We start from the raw sequence: 22,479 nt of genomic DNA on the forward strand, positions 1-22,479 counted from the left end.
GTTACAAGCTCTATACCTGTTACAATACAAACTTTATAATCCCTCTATTTATACTTTTCTCTGGTCACTTAGTAATCTGATTATGACACAAAAAAAACCTGTTGATTACAATTTTATAACTTAAACCTATTCTGATCTTACCATTTTACTCATAGATAGGTGTGTTTATAGTTTGAATTATATTCTATTATAGAGTGATGATGTGGCCTTACATATATATTTAAAGCTTTTTCTTGAAATTTATTTATAGATGTTGCAACAACCTTTAATTATGAAAGGGCATTGCGTTTGTCTGGGTTCTAGGATTAAAAAAAGTCAAGAGTTTTTACATTTATCACAATCTCTGTTTGATAGAAAAGAGTAAAACTTAATTTTTAGGACTACAAGTGGGTTTCAATTTTCTGAAATTTTTATTTGTGCCAAAATTTGATTTTATACGAATTGACAATAAAGAAAGATTTCCAGAAATTCCTCAAATTTAAAAAATTTAAAATTAAGAATGATTTTGAAATTCCTCAAATTAACTGAATTTTATTTCCTTGATTTTTGACCAATTAGTTTGTTATTTCAAAAAATATACAGCAATTTAATTTTTATTACAAACACATTAATAGAAATTGTGGCTTTCGTTTGTTGTTAAGTATAGTATTTTATTATTATTTTGTACATTTATTCAGTATCACAGGTACAATCTATGGTACTGCAGAAAAACTTTTCAGTACCACATTAAGTTGTAAAGTATGCTCATATAGCATTAATTATTGTAAAGGTCATTATAACATTTGCATAGAAATTTCAGTTTTATGTTTTCTTGAATATACAAAGAGAGAAAAGGTCAGCTTGATATAAAAAGTTGTGAGATTCATGTCTTGACCTGAGCTTTTTTGTAGCTAATGTTAAACCAATATGATAACGGAAGTGATATTTACTGCTGTTTGTAAACTCAAGAAAGCTATGATATTTTAGAATTGTCCATTGTTGGACATCAAGATTTATTATTTAGTCTGATTAACTATTCTTGACAAAATTACCTAATGGAGGCAAAAAGTAGTCACTCATTAAGTCTTAGGGTCTAAGGGAGTTGTCTGATAACTGCTTCTAAAACAACATTGGTTGTAAAGTTCTTGTAATTTAATCTTGCTTTGATTCCAAGGATGATCATTTGTTGATGCATCGAAATTGTGCATGCAAGCCCAAACATCATGTAAAACATTATAAAATGTATTATTTTTGGGGTGTTTTCTTTTCAGTTGCATAAGAATTGACCTAACAGTAATGTTTTTGAAGATTTGTGGGAATCAGTTGGTGATTTGATGATCACAAATTGAGTTTACTGGCATCAGATTATACAGTTATAGAGTCACTTATGTATAATTAGACTCAATTTGCATCAACCAATTCACCAATTGATGCCTCCAAATCTCCAAATACAGTACTGTTCTACTAATTACAAATTAAAAACAAAATGTCTGCTCACAATGTTCAAAATTGTTAATTTAAAGGTGGATGAGAATTTATCAAGTGCACATAGCAGTGTACATAGTATTCCTCATGGTGAGGTAAGACCGCATGATTTATTCTGAATGGACAGTTAAGTTAGCGCATTATATTTAGTACTCTGCTATGCCCAATTCCTAGTACCATAGTCATAATATTGCATTCACATGCAGAATCAAACTCTAGTATTTTCAAAATGTTTCCAAATGCATTTTATATTCACATTTACACATCTGATAATTATTGAATACCATACTTAAAGCCAAAATAAAATATATATAGGTGCAAGTTTTCTATATTACATTTTCACTTAAAGTGAAAAGGGTGCATTTTAGAAAGTTGTAAGTGTGAATATAATCTGTATTTTAGTTAACACTTTGTACATGTTTCAGATACTTGCATGATATGAACCATGTTTCTCAAATGTTTTGTCTGAAACATAAAAGTGAATGCATAAGATAAGTTCTTTTTATACATATAGTGCCCATAATTGATCTAAGGGTATTGATGTTTAAATCAAATGTGAAATTATTCTCCTCATCAAACTATATTATATATAACACTAGCTCACAAAATATAAACACTCCACAATAAGACAATATGTCAATAATTTGATACTACATCCTGTTATTGCAAATTAACCAAAATAGGCAATTAATATATGTTTACTACATGAATAAAGTTATTTCATGGAGAGCTGTCTTTGGACTTGTTATGAATAAATATCCCCATTTAAAATTAATTATCCCTTGCAACAAATGTTTAAAGGGACTTAAAGATGTTTGCTAGTCTTGTTTTTGACTTTTTGTCAGATATTCGGAATCCTCTGTTTTTATCCATGTAGTACATTTTTGTACCATCAAAGAGTTTGCCCACTAACCCCTACTCTTCTATTCATAATTTAATTACATTTAGTTTAAAAAGCCATTTTTGAAAATCTTATAAAATCTTTATTTATATTCTTTCATAGTTTTTGAAAGAAAAAAGGAGCCAATGATAAATGTATGATAAATCAAGAGAGATCATTTCCCGCCAAATTTCTTTACTTATATAACAAAAACAAGGACACTGGCCTTTCATTTTTTCTGCTTTTTTGGTTCTGTTATTTGTTAACTATCAATTTATAAAAGTCTTTTCAAAAGCTTGTTATTTTGAAACAGGACAGCGAACATTCTTAAGTTGGAAGTAAAATATTCTGCTCCAGTTCAACATACTCTCTTTGTCCAGTAGCATTGTAAATTTTCTAACCTTTATCCCGGTAGAACCACAGTATTATATTGATTATTGATTTGTTCTTGTACAAACTACTTGCCGCTGGACATTATCTAAGTCAATTAATCAATCCATTGCGAGGATTTCAAGTAAGGAAGATTTACAAGAGAAGAAGATTTATCTCTGACACTATTGATAATCAAGTCTGCTGTAGTGTTGTAATGATTATTTCCGATGATCAATTTAGATAGACAGCTCTTACAATTGATTATGTCTTCAATATGATAATATGGCCACCCTTAAAAAATTCTTTGTTTGATGTTGCCTACCCATGCCTTGTAGGGTTGGGTAGGTAGGTAGGGATTTTATGTTTCTTTGCCAACAACTTAAGTTACATGTTTTAGACAAGAAAATGACATTATAGCAGGAAAAAATCTATCAAAAAAAATTAGAAACAATTAGTGTCATAAAATTTTTCAATATGCTGCTTTTTAGGTGAGTTACAACATGTACAAGGTAGGCAACATCAGACAATTTAAATTTATATTTGGCCTGGGGATAATCAATAATTGATGTTTAGTGTGAAAGTTAAGTAATTTTAAAATATATTTGTAGCCCAACACTATTCATGCTATTGTATGAGTGCATGCTGGGAGAGAATCCATGTTATAATGCTGAGTGTCATAGTATGCTTTATGTCCAATGTAATTTGGGTACAATGTACTATAATATCAGTTTAAATGTAAAGACCTTATCATTGATTTTTATTAACATGTAAATCTATAGAGATTATCTTTTGAAACTATTACATATACCATCTTTCAGACCTTTTGCTTTTCGGACATTTTGTCACATTTAGATATTTAATATTAGCCATAGCTTGAAGTGTTTCAAAGAAAGATTACACAGATTCACAACATAAGATAATAGTAGCCATACACATTTTGATAGCATTCTTGTCTGCATCCGGAAAAAAACTCATTACAGAAACAGAGTGGAGCTTCTGTCATACTCTAGCACACTCTATTATAACATGGGATTCTTCTTCAATCTAACTATGGTACTTAGGAAATGTTTAATTTAAGGCTTTGTCAATGTGAATGATTCCATTACATCAGTAACTTATATATTAATTTACTCAATTTTTAACTCAATGATTGGTTAAGTTTACATGAAAGAGAATTGGTTTTGCTTTAGGTATAATTAGCACAAGAAGTGTATTTTTAGCTTACAGCACATTATTAAATTCCTATTTTTAGATGTATGAAATAATGATGTTATGTTAGTAATAATTTTTGTTCTGTAGTCATTTTGAAATTTTGTTTGTTGTACTGAAACACTAACTTTTATTTTTACCATCACAAAAATTAAGCTTCTCATCCTGAGCACTCATAGAAAAAAGTAGTCGCATCATCAGAATTTTCATAACATCAGGCCTTGTGGTCATAAAAAGTTTGAGTACAGACTCAGAATTCAACCAATCAAATAACTGGATTTGGTGCTTCGAGCACAAATTGCACTCCAAGTATTGAGTTTAGTTTTATGACAGAGAGACTAGACAAAGACGTTTAAATTGGACTGCTTATGTAGAAAAAATGCTTGGGACATTTTTTAGTCCTGTTGTAATCAATTCAGTGATCAGAAATAGCAACTTCTCCACCTATTTTTCTTAAATTGTTTATCTCTAATTTATGTTCTATGAAAAGTCATTAAAAAATTTACATGCCATGTACTCAAAGAGTCATGAAATGTTCAAGAAATTTAAGCCAATTTACAAAGTCTGACATTTATGTATCATGTTTAAATTCACACAAGAGGTTAGAAAAGATGCAGTTTCAAAGATTTTGTGATGTCAAGTAAATTGTTTGATCAAATGTTCTATTTTTGTTTGTGATGCAATATTCAGGGATAATTTTTATCAGTTTTTGTCTTTTTCCAATATTGATATTTTTTTTTCAAAACTTGCTGAACTTAGCAATATACACTTTTGAAAAGTGGTGAAGGTGTTTTCAGATAAATTTTAATGATTATATATACATGTACTAAGCTAATTTTATTTCAAAGCAAAATCTTTTTAGCATTACTTATTCTGACCCCCTCCGAAACCCCATTATGACCACTAATTAAAAGTGTACATGTATATGATTGTGTAATATCAGTGATGTTTTAGGGGTCTACTGGAACAAAGGTAAGGATTGTGTTCAGATTGTGTTTTTCCTCAGTCCTATGTTAGGATGATAACCAGACTAAAACAATAATATCAAGAATTCACGTTTGAGAATGATCCATAAATCCCCAAGTCACCATCCTTCATAATCCCTCGATGAAATGTAAGCAGTTTTTGTCTACCTTGCAGTGAAAACTTTAAAGATGGTGATATACATATATGTGTATTTAAAGGTAATTCCTCTCAAACAGTTTTTTGTCGAGCCTGCGACTTTTGTCGCAGAAAGCTCGACATAGGGATAGCGATCCGGCGGCGGCGGCGGCGGCGTTAGCTAACTTCTTAAAAGCTTTATATTTTAGAAGATGGAAGACCTGGATGCTTCATACTTTGTATATGGATGCCTCATGTTACGAAGTTTCCGTCAGTCACATGTCCAATGTCCTTGACCTCATTTTCATGGTTCAGTGACTACTTGAAAAAAAAGTTCAGATTTTTTGTAATGTTAAATTCTCTCTTATTATAAGTAATAGGATAACTATATTTGGTATGTGCGTACCTTGCAAGGTCCTCATGCCCGTCAGACAGTTTTCACTTGACCTCGACCTCATTTCATGGATCAGTGAACAAGGTTAAGTTTTCGTGGTCAAGTCCATATCTCAGATACTATAAGCAATAGGTCTAGTATATTCGGTGTATGGAAGGACTGTAAGGTGTACATGTCCAACTGGCAGGTGTCATCTGACCTTGACCTCATTTTCATGGTTCAGTGGTTATAGTTAAGTTTTTGTGTTTTGGTCTGTTTTTCTTATACTGTATGCAATAGGTCTACTATATTTGGTGTATGGAATGATTGTAAGGTGTACATGTCTAGCTGGCAGGTGTCATCTGACCTTGACCTCATTTTCATGGTTCAGTGGTCAAAGTTAAGTTTTTGAGTTTTGGTCTTTTTTTCTAATACTGCATGCAATAGGTCAGCTATATTTGGTGTATGGAATGATTGTAAGGTGTACATGTCTAGCTGGTGGGTGTCATCTTACCTTGACCTCATTTTCATGGTTCAGTGGTCAAAGTTAAGTTTTTGAGTTTTGGTCTTTTTTTCTAATACTATATGCAATAGTTCAACTATATTTGGTGTATGGAAATATTTTATGATCTATATGTCAGTCACGCAGGTTTTATTTGACCTTGACCTCATTTTCAAGGTTCATTGCTCAGTGTTAAGTTTTTGTGTTTTCGTCTGTTTTTCTTAAACTATAAGCAATAGGTCAACTATATTTGTTGTATGGAAGAATTGTTAGCTGTACATGCCTGCCTAGCATGGTTCATCTGACCTTGACCTCATTTTCATGGTTCATTGGTCAATGTTTAGTTTACTTGGTTAATGTTAAGTTTATGTGACAGTTGTAATAAAGCTTTATATTTAGGACTATCAACATAATATCAATGATTAGTAAAGAAGGCGAGACATTTCAGCGTGTGCACTCTTGTGTTAAAATCTAAAACCATTTACCTTCACCATTGCTAAAACTTCTAATTTCTTATTTGGACATGACCAAATCCAACTATCTGGCTGTAAAGAGCAGGACTTAATGACCATGTGGACACAAGAAAACACAAAAAAACAGAATTACTGAAACATTTTAAATGTATTGTTTTTTTTTCAAATCACATCAAATACCAGAAGGTAACATGTGAAACATTCTATGAAAAAAGACCTGGAAAAAAAAACTATGTTGACATGTATAATAGTCTGAGCAACCCCTTTCTCGGAAACCTACCCCAGGATAATATTTATATTGTACATACCAAATGGCTGAAATAAGTAAAAAAAATTATTTACAATTTGAAGTTTAAGTTGACCTTGGATGAATTTAGCTACTTTTTAGGTCCCTTTTGGTCATATAGCTCTAATGTGTTTAGGTGTTAAAAACCCTTGGCTTTCAAATGTTACTTACATAAATGGGGTTTTTTAATGACCTTGACTGGCTATAAAGCCCTCGCACTGTCAAATGTTGGGGTTTGAGTGTTTCTTATGAAGGTAAATCCAGAGAAGCATTTCAGACACACAAAATTAATAATGTTATTTTCATTTAGTCAAGATAAAATCAAATCTGAAATTTTCATTTAGATTACAGATAAAGATTTAGTTGAAGATATGATTAATTAGAAAAGGCTGAATCTAATAATCAATGGTCAGCGTTTTATAACTGATTCAATCAAACTCTTTCATCTGAACCAGATATTGGACAAGTTGTATTGATGGATATGTCAGGATATTTTGATAAGGAGCAGCAAATTATCTTGATATTATTGTGGGCTGATAATAGGGAATAGTCAAATTTGTAATATTGTTAAAGATATGTGCTTATATTCTCTGTTTCTGAAAAATTTCCTGTTAAGTGGTTTGAAACAGACACCTTTAGATTTCTGACATATTAAGTCAGTTGTATGAATTTGTTAATTTGATAACCTGTCTTCCTCATCTTTTTCTTCTCATGATAAGGAAGTACATCAATTTTTTATAACAGTTCTGGTTACTTTAAAATTGATAATTCTATTATAACATTATTTCTTTTATTTATGAGTTTTACAAATTTTTAGTCAATTTAAATTTTTACTTTAGCCATAATCTGTAACAGTTTTTGTCACTCCCTTAAATATAGATATATATGAGTCAACGTGCATTATCAGTTCACAATTATTAAAGTAATTTTCTGCTACTTTAATCAGAACACAAAACCATTTGTACAATATAGCGACATTTAAATTTTAAAATAAATTACCAGTGATGTTTGTATCACACATGTCTCCCAATCCTCCAACCCTTGTGTCTAGAAAATATTTTAATCGCTGTGTTTGTGTTACAGTCAAGTTTGATTTTAATATTTTGTTTTCAGATCTCACAGCTAAGCTATTTTTTGTGTTCGAGATGTTTCATGTTTAATTGGCTGTTATAATAACTAGTGTTACTCTTTCAATTTTATGGTCCACCTAAGATACAAACACTTCTAACTGCTCTTTGTACACACTCAAATAGATCATTGGATATGTAGTGTCCTAATATTTAACCTATAACAAGATCTCACATTTTGAGCAACATGTGCAAACATGATAAATAAAAGTCAAGTCATAAACAATGACATTTAAAACTATGAAAATACTTTTTTTTTTAAATTATAATGTAATTGCATTAGAAATGGGTAATATAGAAAAGTAGTCTTATTAAAACACAAATCCTGTGTCCACACTTTTCTACAATGATCTGACAACCTCGCTTCTACTTTCTGTTCTGGTAATTATTACATCAGCCAATGAAATTTCTGCCTTCAAATTGTTGAATATGTGGATCATTAGGACAAAACCAGAGTCTGAAGGGTCTTTTTAAACAGAAAATAAAACATTGTTTCCAGATCCTTGTAATTGTAAAAAAAAGTGTGGACACATGATCAGTATTTCATCCAGATTGTTAGATAAGTCAAACATCAATTCCAGAAAAAGTGGCAGGTTGGACTAAAACCTGGCAACAGTTTTCAGGACCTAACAATTTTGTCTTTAAGCCCCCTTAACTTATCTGCCTATGGAAAATCTTCTGTAAATTTTCTGACAGAGTGCTACGGTGGAAGATTTAAAATACAGTTACCTTAAAATTGACAAAAAAATCAGAGTGGATCAATTTTCCCTTATGACTACATCTGTGTTGAAACCCACTCTTCACTTTTACAAAGATCCATCCGCAACCCTGGAGAGAATTTGGTGATTGCAGATTGCTATTTCAGAATCATATGAATATGCTAACCATTCTTATTCCCATTACCATTCAAACACAAAATGAAATTAGAATATTTTAGAATAGGATATTTAATGACATGATCAGTCTGTTTTATGGGTTATCTCCCTTTTCTTAACTTCATGATGAAAGATGGTTTACTGTTATGTGCAATTTCAATAAATCATACAGCTATCTGAGAGAGAGAAAAAAAAAGATTAATACCAATTTCCTTATAAAGTAAATTATGATTGATATCTTTATATTTAGTACAGGAAGTGGTGCTAAACTTCAATCAGTCAATCCTTCTAATATTGAGTAAATATTTTCTCACATAGAAATCGTGTCTGTCAATAATCCTTTACATCTTAAAGTAACTTAATTGGATCTTATTTCCCCATTAATAAATCAATAGCTCCTAAATATTGATGATATAATACATTAATAGGTTTTTGATGTTATTTGATTTTGCGATAAGAAGGAGTCTTGGTCTACTTTGTGTTTTATTTCTTTTAATGTACAAATTTCTACATGCAGAAATAAATTGAAAATTTACAGAAGTTGAATTTATACATCCTCATGATTGTAAAGACTTAAGCTTGCAACCTGTTGTTTGCAAGAGAGGAATGAATTAGTGGGGATAAAGCCCTATTAAAATAATGCTTAAAAAAGGAAAAGTTTGTTCAAAACCATCTGTTTCATATCCCAGTGTATGTGGCATATAAGCCTTTTGGGACTGCTATGAGATTAAATGACATTCAATTGGTCCATTTGAAAAATTTTGTTTTAATTATTTTAAATGAAACTTGTGGAAACTAAATGGATACGTAGTGATAAGTAGTGTGAATTAGACTTAGTCCTTGCACATTTTTAGGAAAATACCATCTAGATCCAAAGTTATAAATTTTCTTTTAATTTGAACAATCCTGTTTGTTTCTTTGTTAGTTAGTATTTTACCTCACTTTCAGCGACCTTCGCAATATCATGGTGGCTGGTTGTTAATTAAGATCAGATTTGAAAATACCACACCTGGAGTGTTGTTGACAAGCTAATGGTCAATCTATATGAACTACTTAGACTGACCACTTGTCCTACGAGGCCATTCCAATCAAACAGTCACGTCTCAGTCCTTACAGCTGAAAGGCTGTGCTGGGTCAGCTCCTGATTATCCATTAGCTACAACATGTTACACTGCTCAGATGGTTCAACGACAAACTAGTTTATGAGGCTCCCGTACAGAAAACCCGTGTCAGCGACACTCTGAAACCTATTGTGGATTGGTGAGTGTCATATGCTGCCCAGACGTCCGAGGGCTAGCTATATCGTTGTTTTAGTGAAATTTGCAGTCATCTACTAAGGAGTCAATGATTCATCTTCCAGTAACACATCGTCATGGTTAGTGGGCTGCCCAACTGATCAACCTGGCCCTGAAAGCATCCGTGGGGTCCATAATTCAAAGAAACATCAAAATAGTCAAAAACCAAAACCATAACAACTCACGTAAACCAAGATGGCAGCCTACCAATATGGCGCCTTCCACCTGTTCCTGACCAACTGCAACAGAAAATATTTAATGCTCAACAATCGCCTCCAGGCCTGAGCCGACCATAGCTGTATAGCCAGTCAAGGTCGTTAAAAACTCCCATCATCATCATCCACCGAGGTCCCATGCTTCCTAGTAGAGCACCATGTACAAGATTATTCACAAATTTAGAAGAGTGCTTACTGGAAGAAGAAATGTGAACAAATAATTTAATTAGTATTTATATTTATCCAGAGGAAATCTTCTGCATTTTTAACTCCCACTCTAAGGTTAGATGAAATAAAAATAAAATATGAATGCAAAAGATTCATCATGGAAATTATTTAATTGGGTCAAATCTATTTTATTTTGTAAAATATTTGATCTATTTATAAACAGTAGAAGCTTTCTGGCTGTGTTGTTGTCAGATTATACGTGTTATGCTTATTTTATCTGGTATACACAGACACATATTTCTCACCCTGTAGTTTGTTTACTTATTGCACAATAACTCCTAATGTACTGAGATATTCCTGTCTCATCTAGTCTTATGGGTTAGACAGTGTACATACACACCTTTTTCCACAATATTTGAACATACTATTTAACCAAGTGTCTGGCAAGAACTAGATGGAAGAATTTATTTATAAATTTTTTTTTTTAATTTTCTAATTTTATACCCTTTAAATTGTCTGCGTGAAAAAGTGTTTACACCACTCTCTGCAAATTTACATGATGGCAGTTTTATTGAAGGCAAATCCAGAGTGACCTTGGCCAAAAGCATAAAAGTCTCCTTCATTGATACTAGTACATTTACCCATTTTTCCAGGAGAAAAAGACTTCCATAAGATAAGAAAACAAGTATATTTTTCAAATTTATATTTTCAGTTAAATCTACACTTCATGAAGAAAATTCCGCCAGGTGCAGAGGCAGCCAACATCCTTGTTGGAGAAGTTGACTTTCTAACCAATCACCAAATTGTGGCGTTTATACGATTGTTGAAGCCTGTGATGGCTGATTTAACAGAAGTACCAGTTCCTACAAAGTTTCTATTTGTATTACTTGGTCCTATGGGCAATTCAACTCATTACCATGAAATAGGCAGATCTATTGCCACTCTCTTCTCTGACGAGGTAAGTAACAAAAGTTCTGCAGAACCCTTAATAATTTTGTTTATGAGTGAGTATGATTACAAACTGTATCCAATGTCAAAAGGTTTAGTTCAACTATTGGCCTACCTGTGCACACGTTTAACAAGCATCAGACAGAAAGCGTAGCTAGAGAAAAAAAGCCACCACTGCAATGACAAGGTAGGGAACCAGACTACTGTTACCTACAATGACAAGGCAGGGAACCAGAATATTACCACCCCTTAAGTTTATGACCCCTTCTGTAGGCCTGTGTATTACCGTATTTTCCGGATTAAAAAGCGCACCCCTAAATAAGGCGCACGGCCGTTTTTGGGGGTGAGGATTGTTTTTTTCCTTACATAAAACGCACCTGCATATAAAGCGCACCCTGAAGAAAACGTACATGCATTCTACTGACCTTAGCGTAATGAATGTTCACTCCTTCTTGTAACTCACTCCGTAACATGTTTCATTTTTATTTTCAGATTGTTGAGAAAGTTGAAAGACATATTGTATATATTTATTTGTTTCATATTAAAATAAATAAATGTTAATAAAATTATTATAATTTTCTTATTGTTTTAATCATGCCAGATTCATTAGTTGTTTTTTGTCAACAATGGCCATGTGTTGACAGCTTGGGTGTCCATTGAACCTTGTTGTTTTGATTAAAATTAGTTCGGTGTTGATTGCTCATTTATTGTTTGAATTGGAATCAAGGATTTTATTTAATCTTGAAAAGGTATTCATTAAAAGTTACCCAAGCCATAAAACTGCCGTTGTTTACCTTGATTATGACCTACTTAATTACCTGTACCCACGTGTGAAAACTGTTCACCCATAAGTCAGGAAAACAAATTATTAAATTAAATCTAAAGAATTTTATTGTTGTTTATAAAATAAAAGTTTAAGTTTTTTAAGTAACAAACATTTTTCAATTTAAACTTGGTTGAAAACTACAACAAAACCATTCAGTTTCTGCAAGTCATTGTCTATTTTTAACTGAAAGTGAGATGGGCCACGGAAAGGGGAATTCAAATAAGACGGCAATATATAAATGTCTTAGCATATTGAATTATGAAAATTAATATTCATTTTTTTTATTTCTTACACCAATATGTGACTACAATATTTCATAAAGATATTTCATTTTGAAACAATAAAACAATAAGCAGTTACTCCTCAATAGTATATCCTGTATGGTACCTCTTTTCAAACACGCTTATCTTTCTTTGTTTATGAAACACTTTAAAGGGTTCATTTCAGTACATGGTTATCACCATCGTCATTAAAAGAGACTTGAAATATTGGAAAGAAACACAATCACTACCTTTATTATTTCTAAAGAAGATTTTATTTAAAAACACATTACAACAACAAACAATTACATATTTATTGTAAATACACAATTAATATCCTGTATGGTACCTCTTTCAAACACGGTTATCTTTCTTTGTTTATGTAATAAACACATGGTTATCAACTTCGTAAGCCAACAATGAAATAAAGAACAAATGATAAAGTATATATATTTTTATTCATAACAAAATATGCCACATGAACAATTTATCAAGTCACTGCAAGCACTTGACAATCTGACGGTCTCCATAAAAAAAAATCCAGATACATATTTTTTTTTCACGCTTGCCCTGAAACTGAAAAAAATACATACACAAAGCGCACCTGAGTATAACACGCAGGGACAATGACAGAGAAAAAAACCTGCGGCTTATTTAACGAATTTAACGGTACTAAATTTTCAAAGTGCTACAATATCAAATCAGTACAAATACAGAATAAAAATAACATGCTATTTTGTACATATATCAAAGAGAAATGCAATACTGTTTATTGTTCTTTACATTTAATAGAAAATGGTTATTTGGTGGCAAATAAAGCCAAGATTTTTGCAAAAAACCAACAGACCTTATTACAGAGATTTTCGTTATAAATTTGTAGACAAAGATTACTCACTTGTTTCTCCATGATGCTCTAGCGTTTATTGTCTACAAAAAGTCCGAAACAAACTTTACAATTTAAAAACCTCGTGCTGAGTGACTAAAGTTGAGAGCACTCTAGAAGGTGTACTTGAATAAATCCATGTTTATCCTTGTTCTAATCATTATCTTTATTTATATACTTTTTGTCTCATCTCATTATCTTTATTTATATACTTTTTGTCTCATCTGCGACGAAAGCAGACATAGGGATTGCTTTTCTGGCTGCGGCAGTGGCGTTAACAATTGTAAAGTTTTCTGCTTAAGTTATTTTGATAGGAACTACTTGTGATAGGTCATTGGTGTTTTATAAAAAGTTGCATTACTATCAGTACATATCAGTTGGACGACTATTTCGAGGCCCTGCCCCCTGGGTCATGGTCCAGAAACTTTGAATTAACTAGTAATTTTCAATGTTAAGTTTTCTGCTTAAGTTAGTTTGATAGGATCTACTTGTGATAGATCATTGACATTTAGTAGGAAGTTGCATTACTATCAGTACATATCAGTTTGATGACTATTTTGAGGTCCTGACACCTAGGACATGGTCCAGTGACTTTGAATTAATAAGCAATTTTCAGTGTTAAGTTTTCTGCTTGAGTTAGTTTGATAGGATCTACTTGTGATAGATCAATGATATTTTGTATGAAGTTGCATTACTATCAGTACATATCTGTTTGACGATTATTTTGTGACCTTGCCCCCTAGGTCATGGTCCAGTGACTTTGAAATAATTAGCAATTTTCAATGTTAAGTTTTCTGCTTAAGTCAGTTTCATAAGAAATACTTGTGACAGATCAATGAAATTTTGTATAAAGTTGCATTACTATCAGTACATCTCAGTTTGTCGACCATTTCTAGTCCCTGCCCATAAGATCATGGTCCAGCGACTTTAAAGTAATAAGCAATGTTGCTGTCCATCAGATTTTGTTTTTCTGAATTTTATGCGGACAGGCAAGACATATCTCTGTGTCAGCAGTTTATTTGATGGAAATCATTGCTAGCACTGCATGCAATAATCGTCTGTCTATTTAAAGCACTAACTTGTCAAATATAGGAGTACAAGGGGAAAGCCTATGGATTTTTTTATAAAACAACAAAGAGGTACATTATCCTTAATTGTGCCAGATTTCTGACAAAAACATTTATGAAAACTTTCTTCTTAGATGTTCTAACTAGATCCTGTTTGAAAACGTAATGTCATGGTTTGTTTTGTAATAGTTAACCACACATTTTTGTGGAAATTTTACACGAAGTAGCTGCACTGCTTCAGAAGTTGGGGTACCCAAAAGAAAATCTAAAAAAATGACAAACTATTATATTTAAATTCATTTGACCTTTAAATAGGTTTTCCGTGATGTAGCTTACCATGCTCACAACAGAGAGGATTTGCTGACAGGAATTGATGAGTTTCTGGATCAGGTTACAGTGCTGCCACCTGGTGAATGGGATCCTACAATCAGAATAGAACCACCAAAAAGTGTTCCATCACAGGTAAAAGATTTATAATCATGTAATTTAGTTCAAAAACAAGTTCATTTCAATGTATTGTCAATTTTTTTTTGTTCATAGATACCAGTTTTCATGGATTGATGAAAATTGTATTTTTGTGGATAATGGATTTTCTTAGTTTAACAAAACTTTGTATACATGCCTGTAGAAAATTTGTGGAACATTTAATTTTGTGGTTAACCTAAACCAAAGAAATCCATGAAATTATTGTATGTATGGTATATGGTAAAATTACCCCAAGAATAATAATGTTGTTACACATTTTATCAATGCAACTAAAGATGTAACAAAATGGCATTTGTAAAACAAAGATTGATTGATCGAATTTAAGTGTTTTTACACAACTTTTAGCACTTTTGTCTATATTTTTACGGTCAATTTTTATACGCCTGTCAAAGACCGGTCATATTATGGTATACAGATGTCCATCTGTCAACACTTCATAAGATAACTCAAATTTGCTTTAACCAATTCTCATATACTTTATAACACAGCGTTAGAATTGATGGAAGAAAGCTCCCTTTTTCTATTTTTTTATTTTTGGCCTTGTCATTCCAAAGTTATAGAGCTTTGACCTTTAGATGTAAGGCATTTTTTCACAAATCGCACATTGACTCCAGTATTCCTGAATTGATTTCTCCCAAACATAACATAATTGTAGGGATTGCTGAAAGGAAGCTTCTTCTGATTTCATACCTGCAAACTAATTTTAAGTGCAAGAGGACCTAATGCTCATCTCTTACATAGTCATAAGTGTTTTTAATCTACTTCTATATTGTTTGGATGAGTATATATTTGCGCTGAAATACCCTATTAACTCATTTGTATGCCTGTTTTGAGGTGTTCAGTTTATATAATAAAGAATTTCAAAATTCTGGTCAACACCTCTAATGCGGGATATCCCCCATAAATCGGGATAGTTGGTAAATCTGTGATTTTTTCAATTTTCCAGTTTATCATTCCTGAGTTAAAGATTTTTAACTGTTCCATTTAAAGCATTTTTTCACAAAGCCATACTAACTCCAGTATTCCTGGATAGATTTGCTCAAAACTTTACATTACTGTCGGGATTGAAGAAAGGAAGTTCCGTTTTGGTTTTTTTTTTGGTTTGTCACTTCACAGTAAGTAATGAAACTTTAATTGTAAGATTCTAGTAAATATTTCACATATTGTATCATAACTTGAGTTTGCTTAAATGATTTAGTGGAAACTTGACATAATTGTTTGGATTAGTGAACATAACAAACTGTTCGATTTAAAAAACAGTATTCTCAGGAAACTTTTTCTACAAAGTGATTTTATTTGCTTATGATTAAATGCCTTCAAAATATCCCATTTTATTCTTGCAATAATTTCAATATGCACAATAAGGGCATATCATGCAATCTTGGCACAGCTGTATATTATTGATGGAGGAAGGCGGAGTGCCTAGAGGGAACCACTACCTTTCGGTAGGAAAACTAGCAATCATAATCAATTTATTGAAGTTGAATTCACCTGACAAGTGTGGGGTTGGAACTCACAACCTCAGTGTTGACAGGTTAGTGATACAAAAGATAAACTACTTAGACCACTCGGTCACTGAGGCCCCTACACAACCTCAGTGTTGACATGTTAGTGATACAGAAGATGAACTACTTAAACCACTTGGTCACTGAGGCCCCTGTCAAACAAAGGTATACATGTCTATGAACTGATAACAAAAAAGTTCTATGAACATGTGTATAGATTGGCAACAGTTTATAACTTAACTTGTTGTCTTTTCCTGATTCTACACCAGATCAGAACAAACCATCATGAAATAAATTGAAAACAAAAAATGAAATGAATTAAGTATTGATAAAATTTGATTAATTTTCAGGATTCTCGTAGACAGCCTACTGGTTCCAACCTACCAAATGGTAAACCTATACCAGAGGATCAAGTTGAAGGAGGAGAAAATCAAGCTGAGACTTTACAAAGAACTGGAAGGTACAAGTTTATACGTCTTTCAGTATTCAGTATCTGGTCTAATAAGCTAATTTGTACATTGCAATCCTTTCTTCTTGTTGGTTGTTTTTCTGTGCACAACCTGTTTTTTGTCTCACCTGCGATGAAAGTCATAGAAGACCAAGATGTTTCTTTTCCGGCGGCCATGTCAACAATTGCTAAGTTAGTTTGATAGGAACTACTTTTCATAGATCAAGGATATTTTCTATAAAGTTGCATTACTATCAGTACATATCAGTTTGACAATTATTTCAAGGCTATACAGCGACTTTTAATTATTTGTTAATTTTCAATGTTAAGTTTTGCTTTAGTTAGTTTGGTAGGAATTGCTTATGATAGACAATGATATATCCTATAAAGTTTCATTACTATCAGTACATATCTCAGTTTGACGATCATTTTGACATGCTGCCCTCTATGTCATGGTCCAGCAACTTTGAATTAATTACTAATGTTGCTGTCCATCTTATTGTCTTTTTCTGAATTATTTACAGTATTAAATGTATTAATAGTTAGTTCTTACTTTTAATAGTGGTTAAAGAATCAAATTAAGATATAAAAAGCTTACCCTCAGAATTATAAGTAAGATATTAAAAGGAATGTTTTATTTAAGGATGTACTTTAATGGGTGAAATTAAAAAAAATCTAGAATTTGAAATTGATACTACATTGTATAAGTCAGAATAGCATTAGTTAAGGAGCAAAATAAGCTAAAAATATTGAAGGTTGTGGAGCTCCTTTTCGAGATATTTAATTTTTTTTTAAATGGAGGGAAAAGGCTGACTCTGACTCTATTTGCATTGGTATTATTAGGGTCTCATGTCTAAAGAAAAGAAATCTAGAATCTGCTTAAATTTTGGTAAATGACCTTCTATGAGCTAATGAAGTCTTATATGAAAAGAAAAATGGGTGTTATGGGGCAAAATGTTTTACCCTATATCGTAGGGAAAAAAAATAGGAGTCTGAACATCTGACAAAAATTCCTAAACCTGACCTAAGTACATCCTTAAGGGCTGTTCCATTAAAACATACATGGTAATTAAGGAACGCACATTAAAAATAGGTAAACTACTAATAGGCTTTATTTTTTAATTTACTTATTTATTCACTATACATGACACCCACCCATAATTGAGATTTCAAAGTGATTTCCCTCTGTCACATACAATTGAAAATGGAAACAAGGAATGCATCAAAGGGCAACCACATGTATGTTTTTATGGAACAGTCCTAAGAGGACATTGCAGAAATGACCAGAAAATGTTGTCAGAAAGAAGTTTAATATAAATGTGATGTGTTGTGAAATATTCTTGGTTTGAAGTTTAAACATGGTAGGGTGCACAGAATGTGTCTTCCCACCCCCCTCCCCTTTTTGAAATCATATTTGTAATACACTTGAAAATTGTATGTATTCATGTAAGAAATGTCCTAAAGTTGCTAATAAAAAATGATTGGATTTTTTCTGAATTTTATAGATTATTTGGTGGACTAATTGCCGACATCAAAAGAAAAGCTCCATTTTATATCAGTGACTTCAAAGATGCACTCCATGTTCAATGTGTTGCATCATTTATATTTTTATACTTTGCTTGTTTAACACCTATCATTACTTTTGGTGGACTTTTGGGAGATGCAACTGGCAATAACATGGTAAGTTGACACTTCCTGTTGTATTTTTATGCCCCCGCCACTAGGCAAAGGGGGTATTATGTGTTACCCTTGTCCGTCCCATCCCTCCGTTGTGTATGTCCCCAAAATTGGTTTCTGTTCTCTAACTTTAGTTTGCCTCAACCAAATGTTATGAATCTTATACACAATGCTTATTACCACAAAACACAGATCAAGTTCGAATTTTGGTGGCATCACTTATACCGTTCTAGAGTTATGCCCCTTTACAAATAGAAAAATTGCTGAATTTTTCGTTTCCGTTCTCTAACTTAAGCTTGCCTCAACCAAATGTTATGAAACTTATACTCAATGCTTATTACCACAAAACTCTGATCAAATACAAATTTGGGTAGCGTTACTTTTGCTGTTTTGAATTATGTTTCTTTATAACGTTATATGAAAGCGGGGGCATCATCTGTGTGCCATGGACACATTCCCCATTTTTTTAGAGGTTTACCAAAGTAAAAATCCAGTTATAAATTTGGGGTGCACAGCATGCTTGTGAGTGGATCCAAACCATTTTTGCTGGTATGTTGATAACCAATTTAACAATCCTTTCCAAATTTTAACATTGTTTTTCATGACAACATCAGGGTTAAGTTTTATATTGACAATTTTGGCTTTTGCTGCTAAAGAGTTATGGTCCTTGATTGGTGGTCTCATACCATATTTATAATAAAATCCAATGCTGTAGTCAGGAAAAAGAGATGAAAAGACAATAGACAACAAAACAGAAAACTGAGCAACACAAACCCCACTTAAAAAGTAATATGATCTCTGCTGCTCAAGAAAGGGGGGTAATTTATAAGTATATCGGACAAACTCCTCTATGCCTTTCTCTAATATTATAGCCTACCAGTGTACTGGCCTTTGTGAGTCTTATATGTTTGTTTAATATTGGTTCATTTATTTGTTTTGGAGTTTAGTGTGGTGTCCATTTTCGCTGAACTAGTGTACATTTTTTAAGGGGCCAGCTGAAGCCGTCTCCGGGTGCAGGATTTTCTAGTTGTGTTGAAGACCCATTGGTGGCTTTCGGCTGTTTTCTGCTCTTTGGTCAGGGTTGTTGTCTCTTTTACACATTCCCTGTTTCCATTCTCAATTTTATTAGATAATTTAATATTCATGTGAATAACTTGTCAGAATTTGTTATGACTTACCGTGTCTGTAGGCAATTGTTCATTATAGATAAAATGTTATTTCTATACAAGAATAAGGAGATGTGGTAAAATTGCCAATGAGACAACTCTCCACCAGAGACCAAATGGCATAGAAGTTAAAAACAAAAGGTTACTGTATAGCCTTAAATAATGTACAAAACCCATACTGTTAGAAAGCTATAAAAGACCCTGAAATGATAAATGTTAAACAATTGAAATGAGAAAACTAATGGCCTGATTTATGTACAAAACAATGTATGAAAAACAAATGTGATGAACAGCAAGATGAGCAATAAAGAACAACCACTGAAATACAGGCTATGTTCTATCTCCACAATCCTTATTCAAAGCAGTAATATTTTCTTTCAGGCTGCGTTTGAGAGTTTGTTAGCTGGTTGTATAGTTGGTGTTATTTATGCATTATGCTCCGGACAGCCATTGACCATCCTAGGTAGTACCGGGCCAGTTTTAGTGTTCGAAACAATATTATATGATATTTGCGAGTAAGTACTTTTGTTTTGTTAGAGTGAACTCTGTTAATTTTTCAGTTTGTTATACATGTACATGCATATATATATATTGGAAAAGCAACACTATGAGTTTGTCTTGATTAGTCCATATGACATTTTTTATATGCGGTCGTATAATGTAATGGCGTTGTCAGCAGCGTCATCAGCGACATGGTTGTCGTCTGAAGACATTTGGATTCCAGACAATAACTTGAGTATAAGTATATGGATCTCTATGAAATTGTACCACAAGGTTCCATGCCACAAAAGGAAGGTTGGGATTGATTTTGGGGGTTATTATCCTAGCTGTTTAGGAATTAGGGACCCAGAAGGAGCCAAAAACAAGCATTTTTATTGTTTCAGGACAATAACTTGTGAATAAGTGTATGGATCTCTATGAAATTGAACCACAAGGTTCCATACCTCAAAAGGAAGGTTGGGATTGACTTTGTGGGTTATGGCATTATAGGCCAAAAAACTAGGATTTTCTGGTTTCCAGACAATAACTTGAGTATAAGTCTATAGATCTCTATGAAATTGTACCACAAGGTTGCCTATCATAAAGGAAAATTGGGATTGGTTTTGTGGGTTATGGCCCTGACTGTTTGGGAAAAAGGGTCCAAAAACAATGCTTTTCTAATACTGTGTACCAATTGCTTATTTCTTGACCAATTTCAATGTAGTTTAATTCAAAGTCATGAATTCTTGAGGTTCTTTAATATGCTGAATCTAACTATGTATTTGAATTTTGGATTTTGGACCCTGCTTTTAAATTGGTCCACATTGAGGTCTAAAGGGTTCAAAATAAACTTAGTTTGATATTAACAAAAATTGAATTCAAGGGGTTCTTTGATATGCTGAATCTAAACATGTATTTAGATATTTGATTTTGGGCTGAGTTTTCAAGTTGGTCCAAATCGGGGTCCAAAATTAAACTTTGTTTGATTTTAACAAAAAATGAATGTAGGGGTTCTTTGATATTGAATTTGGGCTGAGTTGAGTTCATATTACTGAATAATTTTCAGCAAAATCTATCATAAAGAAATAAAAATTTGTTATCCAAATTCCCAGTATGGAACCCCCAAGGGTGACTGGGGAATAGAAGTATGGTCACCATTGGTCTTCCTCCGACCGGCAGTAAAACCCGTGCTAAAGTGGGGCGTCCGTTTGGCTGTGCGGGATGTACAAATTTGCAGCCACGTCCGGTCAGAATGGGGACGTTAAATCCGATGCCTCGTGTAAAGAGAGTGCCACGCTTTTTGCACGTTAAGAACCCTTGCAACAACTCTTTGAGGGGTCCGTAGGTGACCTGTTGCAAGGCTAAATTTCTGTCCCTATCCAATATACCCTCATTTCCCGTGGCAGTCAAAATTTCTCCGACCTTAATCCCTTAATCTATTACAGAACCTACCTATTGTATTTATTGTGAACTTGTTCTCGTCCTGAATATGCATGAAATATTTGCCACTGGACGTTAAGCAACCAACAATCAATCAATCAATCCCAGTATGGATTTATTTTAAAGCCCCACCTGCAGGCTCCTTGGGCATTAAGTTTTACCAAAGAGTGTATGTATGTTTGAATGTACATAGCCTGTCTGTACGTTCTGAAATTGGTTACTGTTCTCTCACTTAAGTTTGCCTCAGCCAAATGTTATGAAACTTATAGGCAAAGCATATTACCACAATTCACAGATCAAGTTTGAATAAGGGTGGTGTCAGTTTCCGCACTCTAAATTTACTTTGCCTCAACCAAATATTATGAAACTTATTTACAATACTTATTACCACCAGACACAGATCCATTTCAAATTTGGGTGGCATCACTTTCACAGTTCTCGAGTTATGTTCCTTGGTAAATGCAAAAATTGATGAATTTTCCATATATTTGTAACACTCAATTCGACGTCTGGTCTCTTATCGACGTCGGTTCCTCAAATTGATGTCCAATGTGACGTCACGTTCCCAAATCAGTGTCCAAAATTTTTACCCTCTAATCGACGTCCAGTGTGGTGTCATGTATTACCAAAACGACGTCTGATCAATTGTTGATGTCAAATATTATTTAATTATTTATTTTTATACACAATGCTTATTACCACAAACTCAGATCAAGTTTTTGGGTGGCATCACTTTTACTGTTTTTTAGTTATGCAAGCAGGGGCATCATCTGTGTCCCTGGAACACATTCTCCATTTAATGCTGTTGTTATAACTGATATTCAAAACAATCACATTTTTATGCCCCTGCCATAGCGGAGGGGGCATTAAGTTTTACCCTTGTCCATCCGTACGTCCCAAAGTTGGTTTCTGTTCTCTAACTTTAGTTTGTCTCAACCAAATGTTATGAAACT

At 32.9% G+C, this 22,479-nt stretch overlaps 1 protein-coding gene across 3 annotated transcripts in view; it reads left to right on the forward strand.

The window, feature by feature from the left end:
* The window catches only part of LOC127717603 (sodium bicarbonate cotransporter 3-like), a 113,676-nt gene that overhangs the window by 50,511 nt on the left and 40,686 nt on the right, over window positions 1–22,479 (forward strand). For all 3 annotated transcript variants that reach the window (XM_052223307.1, XM_052223308.1, XM_052223309.1), the window contains 5 exons: window positions 11,053–11,298; window positions 14,640–14,786; window positions 16,666–16,775; window positions 18,269–18,443; window positions 19,988–20,121. In XM_052223307.1, the coding sequence (XP_052079267.1) occupies window positions 11,053–11,298; window positions 14,640–14,786; window positions 16,666–16,775; window positions 18,269–18,443; window positions 19,988–20,121 (812 nt within the window). The remainder of the gene's footprint in view (window positions 1–11,052; window positions 11,299–14,639; window positions 14,787–16,665; window positions 16,776–18,268; window positions 18,444–19,987; window positions 20,122–22,479) is intronic.

Source organism: Mytilus californianus, unplaced genomic scaffold (genome assembly GCF_021869535.1).
Source record: "Mytilus californianus isolate M0D057914Y unplaced genomic scaffold, xbMytCali1.0.p SCAF_10, whole genome shotgun sequence".
NCBI classification, from domain to species: domain Eukaryota; kingdom Metazoa; phylum Mollusca; class Bivalvia; order Mytilida; family Mytilidae; genus Mytilus; species Mytilus californianus.